Source organism: Gymnoscopelus braueri (assembly GCF_963280865.1).
Source record: "Gymnoscopelus braueri genome assembly, chromosome: 4".
NCBI lineage: Eukaryota > Metazoa > Chordata > Actinopteri > Myctophiformes > Myctophidae > Gymnoscopelus > Gymnoscopelus braueri.
The window spans coordinates 58,324,555-58,343,948 of NC_137605.1; the positions used below are offsets into that span (position 1 = coordinate 58,324,555).

A 19,394-nucleotide genomic window follows, 5' to 3' on the forward strand; every position below is an offset into this window, starting at 1 on the left:
GTTAGCCTACCCTCTGGCAAATTAAGGAGACGGTTCCACAACCGTATCACTTCTCCCTTTTGCCTATTCTCCATCGGTTCCCAACCCATATCTCCCTGGATTGCAAGAGAAGGGGCAAATGCATGTACCCCAAGGAAACATCTTATGGCTCTATTCTGGATAGAATTGTGAGATTATGTGACAATAAAGTTGAAATTCAACCTGGCTTGTATCTCCTGTGTGTATATAATTATAGATAAAGACAACACACTCCCGGAAGATAATTACCGTAATACACATTTATCAAACATTTTCACACACGTAACATGTCCCTCAATGTCTCAAAAAATGTATATAAGTTCACAGCTAGACAACAAAAAGCAGGAAGGCATCTATTATTTATACAGTGAATAACCTACAGAGACAGAGAGCCTCACATTAAGCATGTAAAGGTATTGTGCAATAAATCCAGGGTTTGAATTACTACAGTGCTCACCTCCCCTGAAAACAACAGGAGCTACCCAGAAAGCATACACATTATGTACATACTGTATATATATGGCCTCTTTTACACATAACAGCATCTGCTAAATGCCGAATTTGTTAAACTGATCTGGACGGACGTAGGTAGGTACATTGTATACATCTTTACTCAGCCAGAGAGAGACGCAGCTGAAACAGCTGCGACCGTCCGGGATCTTCCCCACACTTTCCCACGTGTCCATCTGGTCACAGTACCGCTCGATGGTACAGAGATCCCTACATTGAAGACAGAACCAATAGCCATGAGAAAAATGCAGTGGTGGAAAGTAACTACACTGTAAGTACATTTACTCAAGTACTGTACTTAAGTACAATTTTGAGGTATTTGTACTTTACTTGAGTATTTCCAATTTCCAATACTTTTACTTCTACTCCACTACATCTTGGTTCCAAATATTGTACTTTTACTCCACAACATTTATTTGCAAACTTTTGTTACTAGTTACTTTGCAGATATAAATTATTCTTTTATAAAATTTAAAAAATGCATTAACCACTTCAGCCCTATTTTATACATAGGCCGATCTACAAGCTCACAACGCGTCAACGTGTTGTGAGCTTGTAGATCTGCTATTTTCAAACATTTTAGTACTTTTACTTACATAAGTATATTTTGCTGCCAATACTTTGGAACTTTTACTCAAGTAACATTTTGAACACAGGCCTTTTACTTGTAACAGAGTATTTTCATATTGTGGTATTGCTACTTTCACTTAAGTAAAATATCTGAGTACTTCTTCCACCACTGGACAAATGTCTGGTGTTAACAAACAGCCACTTTTTCCATGAAGCAGAAGCATCTTACCTGCCCCTGCCATCCAACCCTCCTAGTACATAAATCTTTCCAGCCCTCACAGCCACACCAGGATCGCGGCGTGGCGTTTTCATCGATGCACGCATGGTCCACTGGTTTGTTCTTGGGTCATAGCACTCCACCTTGTTCGTGGTCACTGATGAATGATCACCACCTGTTAGATAAAGAGGTTAGTCTCTTAATTAACCAGATTGTGACTTATGGGCTCTATTACAGTTGGTGCCTAATGAGATTGTCGTTTTTCTTTTAGCATCTCACTAGGGGTGTGCCTAATTTCACGAAACGATACGATACGATATTGGGCTCACAACTTCGATACGATTTCGATACGATACGCACTTCTTTATTATGAAAATATATGGGGGAGAAAAAAAGCAAATGCAAACAAATAATTCTGTTTTTGCATTATTCAGACATGCAAACTTGTAGCTTTTCAGCTACAATAGCCGTTTTGAATCCAAATAGGGCAATAGTGTGACACCTGACCCGAAAAAAAACAACATGTTGTCACCCTTTTCACCTCGGGGCTGTTTGCATGCCTGATTATTGTTATTGTAAAAAATATATATATATATCAAAACGATTTCCCCCCCCCCCCAAACGATACATATCGTCACGAAAACGTTTCGCGATATATCGCGGTACGATATCGGCACACCCCTACATCTCACGCGTGTCACGCAGAACTTGTGTGATTTCCACTCTGTGCCACTAGGGGCAGCAGCGGTCTACTGCCTTATCCCACCCACAGCAGACAGCAAGAATATTTTAGTTACTAGTTACTCTATCCTCTCCAAACTGTACATACTTTACACTTTTGTATTATGTTTTGACACTTGCTTTGGAAAATGTAAACGTATGTTTTCTCATGCCAATAGCTCATTTGAATTGCAAAATTGTTTGTTTTGGGGTTTTTAGGCACTGTTTTTCCTAGAAAAACAGAGAAAGATCCTGTCTGTTGCTTACAGTACAAGATGTGACATTTGTATTAAGCAAAATATTAAGCAAATAAAGTTAGATAGCATGATGCTGAGCTAAACATTAGTTTAATTTCAACGTCTAATTGATAAAACGAGACGGGAAAATGGGCCGCTCTCTCTCTCTAAACGTATTTTTTCTCATGCCAATAGCTCATTTGAATTGACAAATTGTTTGTTTGTTTATTTCTGTGGTGGTGGTTCAATGGCACTGAGGGAATAAATAAATAAGCATTTTGAAATAGCCTAATGTTGCTATATATTAAATTATTAAAATATATATTTAACTCTTAACCATTGTGCTGCCTCTTGGGTGACTGAATGTGCCTAAACTACACTTTCCTACAAAGCCAAAGTTCAGTACATTTTATTTTATTGTCTCCGCCAGGCCGAAAGGCATGGCGAGAGAGTATGTTTTGCACCCTGTCCGTCCGTCCGTGTGTGTGTGTGTGTGTGTGTGTGTGTGTCCGTGTCCGTGTGTGTCCGTCTGTGAACAGCTAATCTCCCACACCGTTGGCTTGATCGCAGCGAAACTGTGCACACACACACTCCCTGGATGCCAATTCAGAACCTTTGCCCCACATTTTTCACATGGGCCTGTTATAGCGCCACCAGGAGGCCGCTTTTTCTAAAACACATTTCTTGACAGTACTCCTACAGATTTTGTCCAAACATCACGCAAATCGGTACACAGTATCTCTATAGTCATTAAACAAAATTGTTATTTCAGATTTTTCAGATTTCATCCTGATTGGTTAAAAATGGCTTCCAAAGTTTGCAAGAGTGCTCCGTTTTGAACAAAATGCCTCAAATCATGAACACAGCATGCAATTTCCCTGAAATTCTGCACGCACATTCACACTATGCCGAGGAAGAAATGCCACTTAAACATTTTCAAATCAGCCTCATGGTGGCGCTATAACAGGCCGATTAGTGTTTTTACCTATAACTGCACCGATCTGTATAAAACTTTGTATGCGCACTACCTAGAGGCCAAGGAAAAACCTTTGCCCTGCATTTTTCACAGCTGCCTTTTATAGCGCCACCAAGAGCCCGACTTATGTAAAAAAAAAAAATTAATATTACTCCTTCCCATTTTATCCACATTTCACGCAAATCGGTACACATAATCTCTATAGTCATGTGATCAAGACGGATCTGTTTGATTTTTCATATTCCATCCTGATTGGCTAAGATTAACATCTAAAGTTTGCAGTGGTGGCTTGTTTTGAACAAAATGCCGCAAATCATGAACGCAGCGTCTGATTGGGGTGAAACTTTCCACGCACATTCACACTATGTTGAGGAACAAATGCCACCCTTTTAACATTGGCCTGTTGTAGCGCCACCAGCAGGTCAAATTTAGCAAAACACATTTTTAGCACAAAATGCCTCAAATCATGAATGCAGTGTCCGATTGCCGCGCACGGCCTAGGAAGAAATGGCATCCTTTTCACATTGGCCTATTATAGTGCCACCAGGAGGCCAAAATAACCTACCTGACCTGGCGGAGACCTGTGCTCCGAGGAGCACTTTTTCTAGTTTATTTGGAATCTCTCTCTTGCGGAGAGAGAGGCTAGCTGGACACTGCGTCAACCGCCAGGCATCCGGAACTGGTGGCGAGCATACTGACACAAGGCATAACCAGGAAAGGATTTTTTTTAATCAATTTGAATATTTGCATAGATACTACAATTTGGCTTTGTAGGGCAGTTCATTAATGTTGTAGTGTCTCTAATCTGGAACTAAATGCCACTTATGCACAACTGAGCATCCCTATTCTGGGGGGAATATTCCCTGGACATAGCAGATCAATAATAATAATAATAATAATAATACAAATTATACAAATGTAGTATATGCAATATAATCTGCTTCATCTACACAACAGAAACAAATTGTAGTATTCTAATTAGGCTATAGCTTTTCATCACTATTCCTGGCCAGCCGGTTTAGCCGGGGCCTGAAATCAAACCTGTGACCTTGTGTTTTCCAGGCGTCCTCTCTACCCACCCAACGTTTTGCCATCTGTCATGCGCCATGCAACTATTTCAATAGGACATACATCACAAAATTGAAAATAAATACTGTGAAAACACAATTTCATGTTGTCTTTAAAAAGTGGGAATGCATTCATTACTAAAGTCATGATTTCTGTGTGGAAATTTAAATTAAGTCTGGATAAGTCGGGGTTGGTACAAGGGACCTTCTGACTGACAGGTCATGTCAGAACTCTACCGACTGAGCTACTGCGACCCCAGAATTGCCAGAGTTTTTTAAATCTTTTTTTGGAAACCATTCCTTCTACAATTTTAATTGGCTCATGGAGGCTTAATTTTTTCACGTTTTTTCACTGGGACTTTCAGGCCGCTATGCGGCCTTCAAATCCAATCCTATATTGCGCTGTTCAGAGCAATGGTCACCGAGTTATGGCCATTTGAAATGTTACACATTGCTGTAACACTGCAATTTTGTTTTTTGGGGGTGTGACTATTGTCATGGCAGACCCCTGAACAGTGTTTGTGTCAGGTTTGGTGCAGATTAGACACTCAAGGCAATTTAATATAGGATGGTCTATAGATTGTGTGTAGAACGTGTCACGCAGATTGAAAAACACTTAAATCCGTACTTCTCTTGCGATTGGGGATTGTTGAGCAAACTACTCAAAATGGAAGAAAATCTAAGAGCTGAGCTTACTGGTCAGAGTGACAGATGTGTTCCTCATGAGTCAAAGCGCATGTGTAAGCAAGTTTTATGGCTATAGGCCAAACGAGGCATGACTTAGGCCTGTTCAAAGTTTGCGTTTTCAATGGATAGCTATAGCGCCATCCTTTGACGAAGGACTGAGTTTAGTTTCTTGGCCGTTTTCCATGACTCTCTACCAAGTTTCGTAAAAAGCGCACAAATAAGCCTGGAGCGGCAGAATAATAATAACATACAAAACGCACATACAACGCACTACGTGCTTGGCCTCCTAAAAGAAAAAATAATAATAATAATAACTAGACGTGTCGCAATTCTGGGAAATTCTGGGGAGTGTGGTTGCGCCGACGCCGGTCGCCGGGACGCGAGGATTACGCCGGGAGGATTACCGCCGGAGGCCGCGCGACGTGCGATTCAAATTCGGTGCCGATCGGATCCCGCGTTCTTGATGAGTTCCGTTTTGAATGTAGGAAATAGGCCCCTCCCACTAAATAAATAGGCCCCTCCCATAAATGTAACGGGCTGATTACGTTGTCACTTCACTCCTGAGATCACGTTTCATTTTGAAAGGATTGATCCCCCCCAAAATCATGTTTTTGCATCAAACGGTTACGTTTTGCGCATTTGTGGCGCCCCCTATGTATCAAAGTGGAAATGCTTTTGGGGATTCGTTGAGTAAACCACCCTCAACATATGATTCAAATTTGGGATTGACTGGACGTTTTGTTCGTGATTTCTGGCCTTTTTTGTAAAACGGGCCCCTCCCACTAACTTTGGAAGCCAATTACGGACGAACGGTAAGGACTATCAAAATGCCATTTGGATATGTTTATCGCATGGGTCCAGAGATCATGTGTACCGATTCTCTTGAAATTTGGACAAAATACGTGGGAGGAGGAGCTAAAAGTGTGTTTTGAAGAAAACGCAAAATGGCGGAAAATCTATCCAGACGCAAATGGGCGTGGCCTATATGGGGAGTTGCGTCATGACCCAAGAAATTCAGGGGTAAAGATTATTATTTTAATCTTATTTTAATTAAGATTATTATAGGCCAAAAGGTAAAGTGGGCTGTTATAGCGCCACCATGTGGCCGACTGGTGTAATTATTGTTTTTAATAATTTGGCAATAAACTCTAAACCTTCCCTCAAAGTCTTGTAACTCTAGCCTTGTATACGCCGGGAGGATTACCGTCGGAGGCCGCACGATGTGCGATTCGAAGCCGATCGGATCCCACGTTCGTGACACGTGCCGTTTTGATTTGAGGAAATAGGCCCCTCCCACTAAAGAAACAGGCCCCTCCCACACATGTAGCGGGCCAATGACATCGTCATGTCACTCCTGAGATCACTTGCTTTTGTTTTTGAGAGAACTGATCCCCCCAAAAATCTGTTACATTTTGTGCATTTGTGGCACCCCCTATGGATCAAAGTGCAAATGCTTTTTGGGATTCGTTGAATGAAACACCCTCGACATGTGATTCAAATTTGGGATTGATTAGACGTTTCGTTCTTGATTTTTGGCATTCTTTGTAAAACGGGCCCCTCCCACTAACTTTGGAAGCCAATTACGGACGAACGGTAAGGACTATCAAAATGCCGTTTGGATATGTTTATTGCATGGGTCCAGAGATCATGTGTACCGATTTTTGTGAAATTTGGATAAAATATGTGGGAGGAGGAGCTAAAGTGTTTTGAAGAAAATTCAAAATGGCGGAAAATCTATCCAAACGCAAATGGGCGTGGCCTATATGGGGAGTTACGTCATGACCCAAGGAATCCAGGGGTAATTTTTTTCATTTTACGACCTACGGTTCAAAAGTTATAGGCTAAACGGTAAAGTGGGCTGTTATAGCGCCACCATGTGGCCGACTGGTGTAATTATTTTATTAACAATTTGGCAATAAACTATAAACCTCCCCTCCAAGTTTTTTAACTCTAGCCTTTACGGTTTCTAAGAAAAAAATACTTTGAGTAATTTGAGTTTTTTCATTTTCCCATTAAAGTGGATGGGGAAATGTAATGCACTAATAAATCAATATCGGAAAATCTATCCAGACGCAAATGGGCGTGGCCTATATGGGGAGTTGCATCATGACCCAAGAAATCTAGGGGAAAAAAGATTTTTATTCTACGACCTACGGTTCAAGTGTTATAGGCCAAAAGGTAAAGTGGGCTGTTATAGCGCCACCATGTGGCCGACTGGTAATTTTGCACTGAATTTTGAACCTCCCCTCCAAGTCTTGTAACTCTAGCCTTTACGGTTTCTGAGAAAAAAATACTTGAATTTGAGTTTTCTCATTTTCCCATTAAAGTGGATGGGGACATTTAATGCACTAATAAATCAATACCAATTAAACTATACAACCTATCTCTTAGAAAAGTACAAGCCCTGGATTCCCGATGAAGCCGGTGATTTTGACATATGACACGAGTGTGGGAGAAATAGCGCGATGAAATAAAGTTTATCTAGAAAGAATAAAGATTATCTATTACTATAGTCTGGTTGCCCCACACTAATAAAGATTATCTATTACTGTATAGTCTGGTCACCCTATTCAGGTAACCACACTAATAATAATTTGGTCCCCACCCATCAGTTTGACACATTTCTGAGGCCTGGAATCGAACCTGGGACTGTCATCTTCCCAGGCGGGCTCTCTAATCATTCAGCTATGGCCGCCCCATCTACGAGCTCACAGATCAGCCATTTTCGGCAAAGAGATTTGGAGTAGAGGAAAAAGAAGAGCGGACCAAGTACAGAGCCGAGTTGGTCGAGTAAGTATTACTTTACTAAGTATAGCGGTTTTACGTGGTTATGGTATGATACCTATAACGTAGATCTTTCCATTGAGAACACAGGCAGCTAAAGCAGAACGTGGAACCTGCATAGGAGCCAGTTCTGTCCATACAGATGTTTTCGGGTTGTATTTGTAGACCATGTCTTTGTCAGGGAAACCATCCGTCTCCTCCTCAGCAATAGCATCTAGGAACCAGGAGGACACGTGGCAAATCATTATTCATTGTCAACAGGAGAAGGATGAATATATAATAACAACCAAGGCTTTGGACATTTTCACTTAACCATTACACATTCACCGCCACAGAAGAATATATCAGTCTTTTAAAATCCACCTGTTTTTTGGCTACAATTATGGAACGGATTACCGCAATCGGATAAAAAGAACAAAAATCAGATTCTACGAGACTCCTGTGTATGTAATGAGGGGATCACCATGAGGACGGTGATCACGGAATTTTTTTTGTGACTACTTGAAAAGGTAAAAAAAATCGTTAATAACGCTGGCACTGGCTGTACCCTGTTTTAAAAAACCTCTGGCACTCAATGTGTTAACACATTCACTGCCAGGTATTAATTAATTAATTCATCCGCTGCTACCGGCGTTTTTTACCATATATTGACGATATTTGGAGAGCCGTGGAAGCCACGATGTGCACACGGATGTAAACAAAGGGTGTCTGGGGGGTGGGGGAGGGTCTCGTCTATCCACCGGAACAAAACGTTTCGGCCATTTTGTTGCTATCGGCCTTTGAATATGGCTCGTTTTCACCCAAAAAAAAGAAGAAAGCCACCTAGATGTGTTTTTCTACAACTCATAACATAGGAGTGGACGGAAGTGATGTTTTTTGGGATGACGTCACATCCGTCCATTCTTTCTCTCAGAGTCAATGGATTTAAAAAAAAAATTATGTAGATCTACATCAATGGCAGTCAACGGTTGGATTTGAAATGACGTAGATCTATGTCAATAAACAAGTGGTTGAACCTGCGGTTGCATAAATCTGTTCCATACCAATATAATAGATCAGGCCATCTAATGCGACCACACAGCTGTTGGAAGGGCCTGGCATGTCATTGTCAACAGACTCCATGAGCTGCCAGGTGTTGGTGTTGGGGTCGTAGCGCTCCACAATGCACCCCGGGTCGTCGTGGCCACCCACTGCCCACAGATAGCCGTCCAGCATCACCAGGCCTATGGACCATGTGGGGTTCAAACCTGATCATTAGAACTGATGACCTTGGTCATATGCAGTATCTACTTGTGTAATCAACGTAACAACCAATAGTGGTTATTCCAAAACAAAGTTAAATTGAGTGCTATCGTTTGGTAGTCTTACCGAAGTCACAGCGTTCCCTATTCATGGGTGCCATCTTCATCCATGAGTCATCATTTGAAGGGTCATAACGCCACAGCTCACTACTATATGAATTAGGAAGTTCTCCTCCAGCCAAATACAAAGTAGTGCCTATGGTGGGAGAAGAGCAGAATTAAAACAACGTATGCCTTGATTGAGGTACAGATTGTTAAAGAAAAACAGATTTTCAGAGCTCAAGATACAATGCCATTAAAGATAATATGCATAGACCTGTGGTTCACAACCTTCTCTGGATCAGGGCCCACTTGAAAACCTTGAAAGCGTTCAGAATGTTCTCAGAGCATGTTTAATTTAACGATTGAGCACGTCAATCGTGTTTCGGTTTGGAGCAACGGAATCAATGTAGTATATACTTAAGTTCCTATTTTTGGTTTCACAGTGATAACGCAATACCCTCACGGCCCACATGTTGTAATCTCAGGCATTAACAGGGTTCCCAGTCACACATTTTTAACAATTAATTTTCTAAACGTTTCCATAAGTATTTTACGCTTTTCCCAGGCCTAAAGCAATCATATGGTGCAATAATGACTATTCAAAATGGGAGAGCGAATTGTGTGTGTGTGTGTGTGTGTGTGTGTGTGTGTGTGTGTGTGTGTGTGTGTGTGTGTGTGTGTGTGTGTGTGTGTGTGTGTGTGTGTGTGTGTGCTACGCTAGTGCATGTCTCTCGTGCGCGCTGACTAGTTTTGTTTACGTCCTGCTTGTACATGCTTGAAAGCCCGCTTGGAAATGGCAGCTTCACATGTGACTGCGGTGTGGGACGATGTTGGGATTGACGATAAAACAGTGCAATGCAAATTGTGCGGCACAAAGTATACATATCACTCGTCAACATCAGTGATGCCAAATCACATTGAGACACCCAAAGCCTTCACCCAAGCAAAGCAGAATGGCAGATTTCACAGTGAAACCTTGCCATTGTGATGACCGGCGGGTCACCAGATTTGATCCGGGACGACCATGTTTTGGGGCGAGCTGTCTTGTATTCACTGAGGTAACTGGAACGCTTCGTAAGATGTTATAAATAATCATATCCAGGCCATATAGCTACATATTATTGAACGTTTTGTGTTGCTACTATAATTATTTGGCATCGGGAAGGAGAGCTGTTTATTTGCGTTTTTATGTAAAAGAATGTCGCCATGGTTACGGCTGCCCAGCTGTGGGATGGCCCCACGAGCTATGGGATGAGTGTTTTGTGTTAATAAACAGATGTTTACAAAATAAAGTCCCATTTTTATTTTCATTAGGGCTTTGATGTGAATTCTAAACATGAAGGCTGCAGCAGTTATTGTGCCATTTGAAAGTGCAATTTGCGCTCTCCTCTCAACTGCGCAGCACAAGAGAAAAAGAAACGGAAAGTCATTAACATCCCTAATAATGTTAGACAAAAACAATAATGTTAATCAAATAACATTTAATTATTTCCAAACCTTTTCCAGGTCCGGAAAACGGTTTTTCTAATTTCAAAATATTTCCAAAATGTCATGACCGTGGGAACCCTGCATTAACAACTTGAAAGGTCTTCACTGATACCCAATGTGCTGTCACCACACATACCACTGAAAACATTTCCATTTTTGCCTGTACTCCTATAATATTGTGATGGTTCATTCTTCATTCTTCTGTATGACCGAATAGCGGAAGGGGATTACGTCACGTGATTCCCTTGTTTGACCCGGCGAAAACTCGGATTTTTTTTGGGGGGGGGGGTGCCCGCTTGCCTAGCAGTCCAGGCGCATACCGCATATGCCGGTAATCCAGCTGGACAGTGTGTCGCGGGTTCGACTCCCGAACCCGACGACCTTTGCTGTGTGTCACCCCCCCATCTCTCTCCCCATTTCCTGTCAGCCCACTATGCTATCAATAAAGGCAGAAAAAGCAGCTTGAAGTAAAACCAGCTTCCGAAGCCTGTAAAACAGAGCTAAGAATGGCAGTATGTTTGCATCCAGACGGTATTGAATCAGTGTACTGAGAAATGTAGCATAACCACACTATTAAAAAGATGTTATAGTTTAATTACTTGATAAATAAACCATTGCAATAATACCCTTCAGGAAAATGCCTTTCCATTGCAACATGCATTCAACAATTCACGCACATACTGTATTCACACACCGATGGCGGAAGTCTTGCATAGCCAGATGATCGGCTCTGATCGTCTGGCTACACAAGACTAGATGTTGGAGGTAACCATGCAAGGCACCAAACTGCTCATCGGGAGCTGTTAGGGGCTCAGTGTCTTGCTCAGGGGCACTCGACAGCCGCTCCACCTCCTGAGCGACTGCCACCCCTACAAATAGAGTAGGATCCATTACAGATCTTAAGTTGATTGGTCTCTACTCCAGTTGACCCTGATGGTACTCCTCACCTAACACAGCCAGACCATGCCTGCGAACAGTGATGGGCAGAGATGCCAGACTCTTCCATGGACTGGACAGGAGCATCTTCCATTCTTTGGTCAGGGGATTAAAACACTCAACGTTGCAAAGCAGCTCGTAGTCACTCCGACCCTCCACCATCACGATCACCTCTTTTAATACAGGGAGATAGAACATAAACACAGCACATTTTAATACAGAGAGTTAGAACATAAACAAAAAAAAGTGTGCTCCTCAGAACTCTGCCAGGCCGGGTTGCCTACCCAGGGCTCGCAAACACATCTTGATCACATGACCCCAGAGGTAATGTGTACCGGTTTGTGTGAATTTTGGACGAAATCTGTAGGAGTAGAAGCAAAAAGTGTGTTTTGAAGAAAATGCAAATTGGCGGAAAATGTAATCTGTCTCTGCTCGTCTAAGAGCACCCATCAGGTTTGGGGCCTTTAGCATGCTGGGAACTGGAGTTATGGCTGTTTAAAGCCCAGCCAATAGGAACACAGAGGGGGCGGGGCTTAAGCAATTACAGCCTGTCCCTATTGGCCGTCATAGGCACCTACCACGTTTGGGGCCTTTAGCATGCTGGGAACTGGAGTTATTGCTCCCAGCCAATAGGAACACAGAGGGGGCGGAGCAATGGTGCGCCTGTGGTCCCTGGTGTGGCTATTCTGATGGCAGACCCCTGACCAGTGTTTGGTGCGGATCGGAGCAACGGTGCGCCTAGTGCGGCACTCGGTGCCACACTATGAGCTTGTATATCTGCTATTTTTGAAAAGCCAAAGTATAGAATACAGCTATATTAACACATCGGGTGCCAAAAACGGTCCGGACTGTTTTTGAGAATCCAAACGAGGAGTGCCCAAAACGGTCCGGACCGTTTTTGACCCAATTTTATTTTTATACGCTGGGCCCACGTGGGGCGCTCTAACGAAACTTTGGGATCATCCAAGGAGTTTCTGAGAAGGAGAGGCCGGATGTGGATCCATGTCAAAAATCCTTCCGGTCGACCTTTCCAATGTTATCTCCTTGACTAAAAGCTTAATATCTCCATTTCTTTTTAACGTGGTGGAAGCGAGCCGTTTTCGATCGGCGATCACTCTGCAATGGAGGATCGCGTTAGAAATATTATTGTTCCAGGCGTTAGTCGGGACCCTCCGCTGTCTCGCACGCTTTGTTTACATGCACTTCCGCGTCGAGGCTTCTACAGCACGAAACGTATCAACGTAAGTGGATGGAAGAATAGCCGGCACTGAACGTATAATATTTGAATAAACCTCTGGCACCCAATGTGTTAACACATTTTGCTGGGGACCCCCTGGTACCCCCCCAAGGACCACTGGTGGTCCCCAGACCACTGGTTGAGAACCACTGCTCCAGGCAATTTTAATATATAGGATGTGTATACATGCATACAATGCCATCTAGAAACCCCTTATGTATCTTTTCCACCATCAGTTGCAACATATGTGTGAGGCGGTGTACCTGAGGTCCTACGTGGGTGTACTGTTTTACAGTAGGGCAGGAGATGCTGGTCCTTGGCCTTGGCCTCAGAGATGATCCTCTGGCAGCACTGGGATTCTTTCACCACATCCAGAGCCTCAATCACATCATGGAGGTAGGAGGGACTGATGAGAGGAAGATGGATCAGCTCTAGGACCTTCAAGAACAAAAAGAACACTAATTATTTACTAGTCCAACTGGATATTGGGTGAACAACATTTAACATTGCTTTCAAATCTCTACATCTACCTCGAGACAGAGTCCTTACGTATTGTAGGTACGTACATAGGTACGCATGTGCATGTTGGGATGATCAACTTTGCACATGCACATCAACATCATAATACAACCCATGTAAACATTGTAAACATGTAAAGCCTTAACAACATGATTTGCCTTCTCCATGGTCTTTGTAGAATAATCAAGTGAAAGACTGAGTGAGAAGTGACTGACCTTTTCAAAGTGCTGTCTGCGTGTAGGACACTTATTTAACCACAACATGGCAGCCTCAAACACCATCTCCTCCTTCGGAACATTGAGATCTTCATTGGAAAGAATCTTTGTCACTTTATCCACCGAGAGAGAGGGAAACTCTTCCTATGGGCAGAAAGAAAACACACCAGATTAGTTTATTTAAGAACATGTTCCTATATTTACTGAAGTAACCTTTTGTCCTCTCAAGTGTTCACTGGTGACAGATGGTTTGGTGAAGAGGACAAGTGACAGTAGTAGGGGCGTGCCGATATATTGTCCCGCGATATATTGCGATATTAAAACGTGACGATATGTATCGTTGTGACGTCATACTGTATCGCAATAAAAAAAAAATTACTATGAATATGACTGATTTTTTTGTGGAATTTATATTCATGCAATATTTATATTATATTTGTTATTAGTGTCTATATGTCCTCTGAAACAAAGGGGTTTATAGTGAAAACTTGCTTTACTTGTTCCTTAAGCTTGTATAATTGTTTTTATTTTGTGTGTAAAACGCGTTTTTATGCGTTTTAAAAATAAAGCACTTTTAAACTGAAGATGATGGCCAATGTTGATGATGATTAAAATCGTATCGATATCGTGAGCCCAATATTGTGTCGTATCGTACGTGAAATTAGTGTATCGGCACACCCCTGGACAGTAGCTGATTAATATCCATCCAATCACTGAAGGAATGTTTCTACACCAGTTCGGATCAGTTGTGGAGGTGAAAGGTTGAGTAATAGTAATAACACCTTTAATATCTTATTATCTGTATCATATTGCGAGGCTGCACAGATTTATAGGAGGAAAAGCCAATGACAGACAAACAACTTCTCTGACCTGCTGGTAGACATCTCTGAAGTGTTTGATGATGTAATCCAGGCTGTGCTGCTCCAACGTCTCAAAAGAAAGGGCCTCCGCAAAGCTGTGAATCCCTAAACAGTTGTTTTTATTGATGTGACGATCCATGTAACGACAGCAGACCTCTTGAACAGCCTTGATATACAGCATATGTGCTGCTGCTACCAGGTCCTAGATGAAAAAATTAAATAAAAAGTTAAGTTCAAAATTACTCAGCACCTTCATAACAATACTTATTTAAGCCCATATGGATTTTTTTGGGCCTCTCCGGCACATCCTATTTTGATTTAGATTTCCATATAAAAGTTTTTGTTTTTATTCCCATTTAGTTTTTTTATCATATGTAATTTTTTTGTGCAATAAACTAAACTAAACAAGATACCTCTTTGTGTTCTAATATAGCTTCTCTGGGAGACCTCATTCATGCACACCCTGATGCTGTTCTGAAGACTGCTGTGTATTTTTCGTGTGCACACGTGTGTGTGTGTGTGTGTGTGTGTGTGTGTGTGTGTGTGTGTGTGTGTGTGTGTGTGTGTGTGTGTGTGTGTGTGTGTGTGTGCACGCACACGTGCGTGCGTGCGTGTGTGTGTGTGTGTGTGTCTCAAGGTGATAATACTTTACCTGCAAATGTGCTTTGGGGATGGACATCTTTGAAGTGTAGGCATAGGTCAGCAACAAGTCAACAATGTGAGGCTCTACTCCATGGAGGTCAACCCTGTCCTGTCTGGACTCCAACATGCCAGTTGTAAACATGGCCTGTGGAGATTGAAAAGGTGGGTGGTTGGCTTCTAATGGTTTAGGCCTCTACATTTACATTGTGTCAATGACTAATTAATTGGATATAGCATGGTCTTCAGTTCACATGAAAGCCCGGGCCGAATTCAATGTCATTCCATTAAGACCGGGAACGCGTCTGTGTCACTTTATATTTCTTTGGCTATTCAAAAATAGCAGATCTACAAGCTCACAGCGCGGCTTGTATATCTCCCTTTTTTCATTTTTTTTTTCAAAGCGTGAACATGTGTGCAAATCTTTGAATTATATATATTTTTTTTTTAACTCAAATATTTGCTTCTGGGGGGACTCTACATATCTACTAAATCCTAACAGTAAAAAAATAAAGAAGAAAAGAACATATGTTCATGTTGCTATAATCAGTGGTTCTCACACTTTTTCATGTCAAGGACCCACAAAATAATATGTATTTGGCCGCGGACCCCCATCTCAAAATATTTTGTCCCCCCTCGAAGTAAAGATTTTAGTTAAAAGTGTATGTATATATATTCAAAGATTTGCACACATTTTCATGACTTTTTTTCAAATAGCAGATCTACAAGCTCGTAGCGCGGCACCGAGTGCCACGCTACGAGCTTGTAGATCTGCTATTTTTGAATAGCCAAAAGAAGTCTTAAAATGACACATGATGCGTTCCCGGTCTCTTAACAGCACCGGGTCAATAAATGCTCATGTGGAATCTGTGTTTACCTGGAAGTACGAGCTAAAGGAGGCCAGTACGACTCTATGACAGGGGAAGTCCTGTCCCCCACAGCACAGAACCACATCACACAACTCATTATTGAGCCTGAGACGGTTTAGGCCTTCGAGGACTGTGTTGGGATGCCTACTCTCCTCCACAAACACTAAGTTCTCCATGACTCCTTTTTCTGGCCTGTATGACAGTAGGATGAGATGGAATACAATGGTTAGTCATTGTTTGCACGTTACATTTAACTAACATGGAGAGAAAGGACACACCCATGAGACATTATTGGAAAGTCAAACATGCAAACCTGTTGGCTTGCTCTTGCTCCGTGCACTGAACAGTGGTGGGAAAACGTACTCAAATGTTTTACTTAAGTAGAAGTATCAATACTGCAATGTAAACGAGTAAAAGTCCTGAATTCAAAATGTAAAAGTAAATGAGTAAAAGTATTGGTATCAAAATGTACCAAAAGTAAAAGTCATAAAATGTTTGAAAATAGCCTAGGAGGTATAAAATAGGGCTAAAGTGGTTAATGTATGTTTTATCATTTATACCTGCAAAGGTATAGTAAATGTAAATGTACTTAGTTACTTTACAACACTGTACACTGAATGTGCTGACTTGACACCTGCCCGGCGCAGACATCTCTGCCACCTGCCAGAATAACAGTATGTGATGAACTGACCTACTATGACTGAGACCAATTTTGTTTATTTCTCTTTATTATCATCATCATCATCATTATTATTATATATTTTTTTACTTGTATGGGAAAAACAAAACAAAAAGGTGATGCCACATTTAACAGAATATTCTGCATCCTCTGCATCTCAATGTGTTTTTCGAAATCATTGGTTCTCAAAGTTGGGTCCTTGCGGAAGTTCCAGGGGGTCCCCAGCAAAATTAGTTAATATAGAATCAAAATAAGTTCAACCCTATACATGACTATTTGAAAATAGCAGATCTACAAGCTCACAACACGTCGCAATATGACTTCCTGTGAGCCTTCTAGATCTATTTTCTTTTGTTTTAATCAAAAATGAAAATATTTTTGGAACATTTTATTTTAACACAAATCTCATATGGGGGTCCCTGGCAAAACACATATTTTCAGGTGGGGGTCCGTGGTTTTATATCCAATGGTTTAAAATGTATTAACTATGGTGCTGAAGCTGTCTTAATATTTGTCTTATCAAACTGTAACCGTCTAGATTAAAATTAAGATTTATAACGTGACAAATTAAAAACCATTTTCATCTGTAACTTGGGTTGCAAAGAGTCTGCCAATTTCTGGAACATTTCCAGGAATTTTGCACTCTGTCACCTTTTCATATTTAAGAGGAAATACAAGTAGGAACACTGTGTTTGGCAGTGAACTCTTTTTGTACATCATCATTTGACAGCATCTTGGCATGAACAGTGCTTTCTGCCATGCCATGTGCAGTCACTGTCTGAGCTAGCCCTCAGAATGTCTGTGATCTTACTGTACATACATTTCATGTATAGCAGTCTGCTACTGGCTGTGTATTTGGAATACATGAAATGTATGTAAGATCACAGACATTCTAGGGCTACGTCACTCTGAGCCAAAGGACAACATTCTTTCAGGACCGTTTAGATTGTATTACTGGAGTTAATATTTTATATTTATTATGATATTTTAGTTAAAGGTAGGGTAAGCGATTTACTTTGTTAAAACAAGTGTTAAATAGCTACATTCTGATAGTACTCATTGCTATAGAGTATTTGTTCAGTAAAAGCTGTCTCCCATGTCTCTCCAGCACTTTATTAAACGGAACATTTTCAGTGCTCTCTCCTGATTGGCTTAAATGTTGTCACCTACCTGAAAATGTACTACATTCTGTTTACTAAAGAGCTGGAGAGACCCCTGTGACCGAACAAACACTCTGTAATGATTACTATCAGAATATAGTACTTTAACCTTTTTAAGAACAAAAAAAATTACCCAATCCTAGCGTGTAGGATTTTCTGTTTGGTAGTTTGGTGACAGTGACACCAGGTGGTGACTGGTGGTACAGTTTAACAAACGATAGCTAGTGTAGCTCCTCAAACCACAGATTTGCTTTGGCTCAGTAAAATTCTAAATTATGCATAATTAAATACACAATAAATAAGTGTTCACGTCACGCACATAACGGTAGAAAAATAACTGTAACATTGTATTGTACAACAAACGTCAACTTCAAACAAAAGCAACTGCAAATTCACCGCAGACATACCTGCCTCTGTGGCTTCATACACATATAAATGAATGAGTCCAGTACTGTACACCAAAAGTCTTCTTTAACAACTACCGGTGAATGTATATTATGTAGACATTTACACTTTGAACACAACTCACTTTCTGCTCGCGCTACACGTCTTCAAAATGTTGTGTGTCACCACTAACGTGTCCCTCTGACAACAACATGCTGTAGAGGGAGTTCCGTGTAAATAAACATAAAACACTTCCTGCGCACACACAGTGGGATAAAACTACATATTCATGGGAACTAAAACATATTCATGGGAACTAATACATATTCATGGAGAAAATCATATAAACTACACATATAAATACAAAATCTAATATTGACATTAAAGCAAATAGTTTGGAAAAAAACGTTTCTCCGCCGTGTGGAAGGTTGCCACTTTTGACCGCTAGATGGCGTAGCGGTGTCGCTGCAGTGAAAACACCAACAGAACAGAACAACACAGATCCTGAACCTACCAGTGGTAACTGAGTAACTTAAGTACAAGCACTAAAAAAAACTCAAGCACTGTGCTTAAGTACAATTTTGAGGTACTTTTACTTTACTGGATTATTTCCAATTTTCAGTACTTCTACTGCACTACTCTCAGAGGCAAATATTGTAAAAACAATTTATAAACACTTTAGTTACTAGTTACTTTGTAAATATAGATGATTACATAATGGGCGCGTTCGAAAATACAGCACTGAGCGCACTGGCCAATACAAACTAATAGGCGAGTGTGCTCCGGTGCGTAATTTCCGAACGCACCCTATAAAACATACATTATAACCACTTTAGCCCTATTTCATACCAAGGCTATTTGAAAATAGCCGATCTACAAGCTCAACATTTTAGTACTTTTACTTTTGGTACTTTAAGTATATTTTGATACCAATACTTTTTACTTTTTGTTTTGTTTGATTGATTGATTGAATATTTTATTAGGCAAAAAATGTAAAGAGCACAATTACATGTGCTGTTTTACATACGTACAAAATCAGCGGCATGCCTCTGATTTTGATAGCCCCCTCTGGTCATTTATGTTTATGTCCAGCCTGTTATGTCCTATGTTTTAACCTGCTTCTGGACAGACTGAATCATGCATTTACTATTGGGAAATATAGACTGTCTGATATCTTTGATATTTATTATGAACACAATTTTATGTCAGTTAATATTCATCCGGGTGTCCCTATTTGGGGCACATGTATACAATTGTTTCAAAATTGTACATTTTTAATT

At 41.0% G+C, this 19,394-nt stretch overlaps 1 protein-coding gene across 1 annotated transcript; it reads right to left on the reverse strand.

The window, feature by feature from the left end:
• Positions 1-263: 263 nt before the first annotated feature.
• On the reverse strand, positions 264-18,248 carry LOC308084813 (kelch-like protein 23). Its single transcript, XM_080427723.1, has 12 exons — positions 18,127-18,248; positions 15,900-16,069; positions 15,036-15,170; positions 14,394-14,585; positions 13,524-13,667; positions 13,053-13,227; positions 11,564-11,725; positions 9,154-9,282; positions 8,829-9,008; positions 7,844-7,999; positions 1,328-1,490; positions 264-738 (listed from the first exon to the last, which is right to left on the reverse strand). Exons 2-12 carry the CDS (start codon positions 16,065-16,067, stop codon positions 567-569), a joined length of 1,776 nt encoding a protein of 591 aa, XP_080283849.1. The 5' UTR covers positions 16,068-16,069; positions 18,127-18,248; the 3' UTR covers positions 264-566.
• Between the last annotated feature and the right edge of the window lie 1,146 nt (positions 18,249-19,394).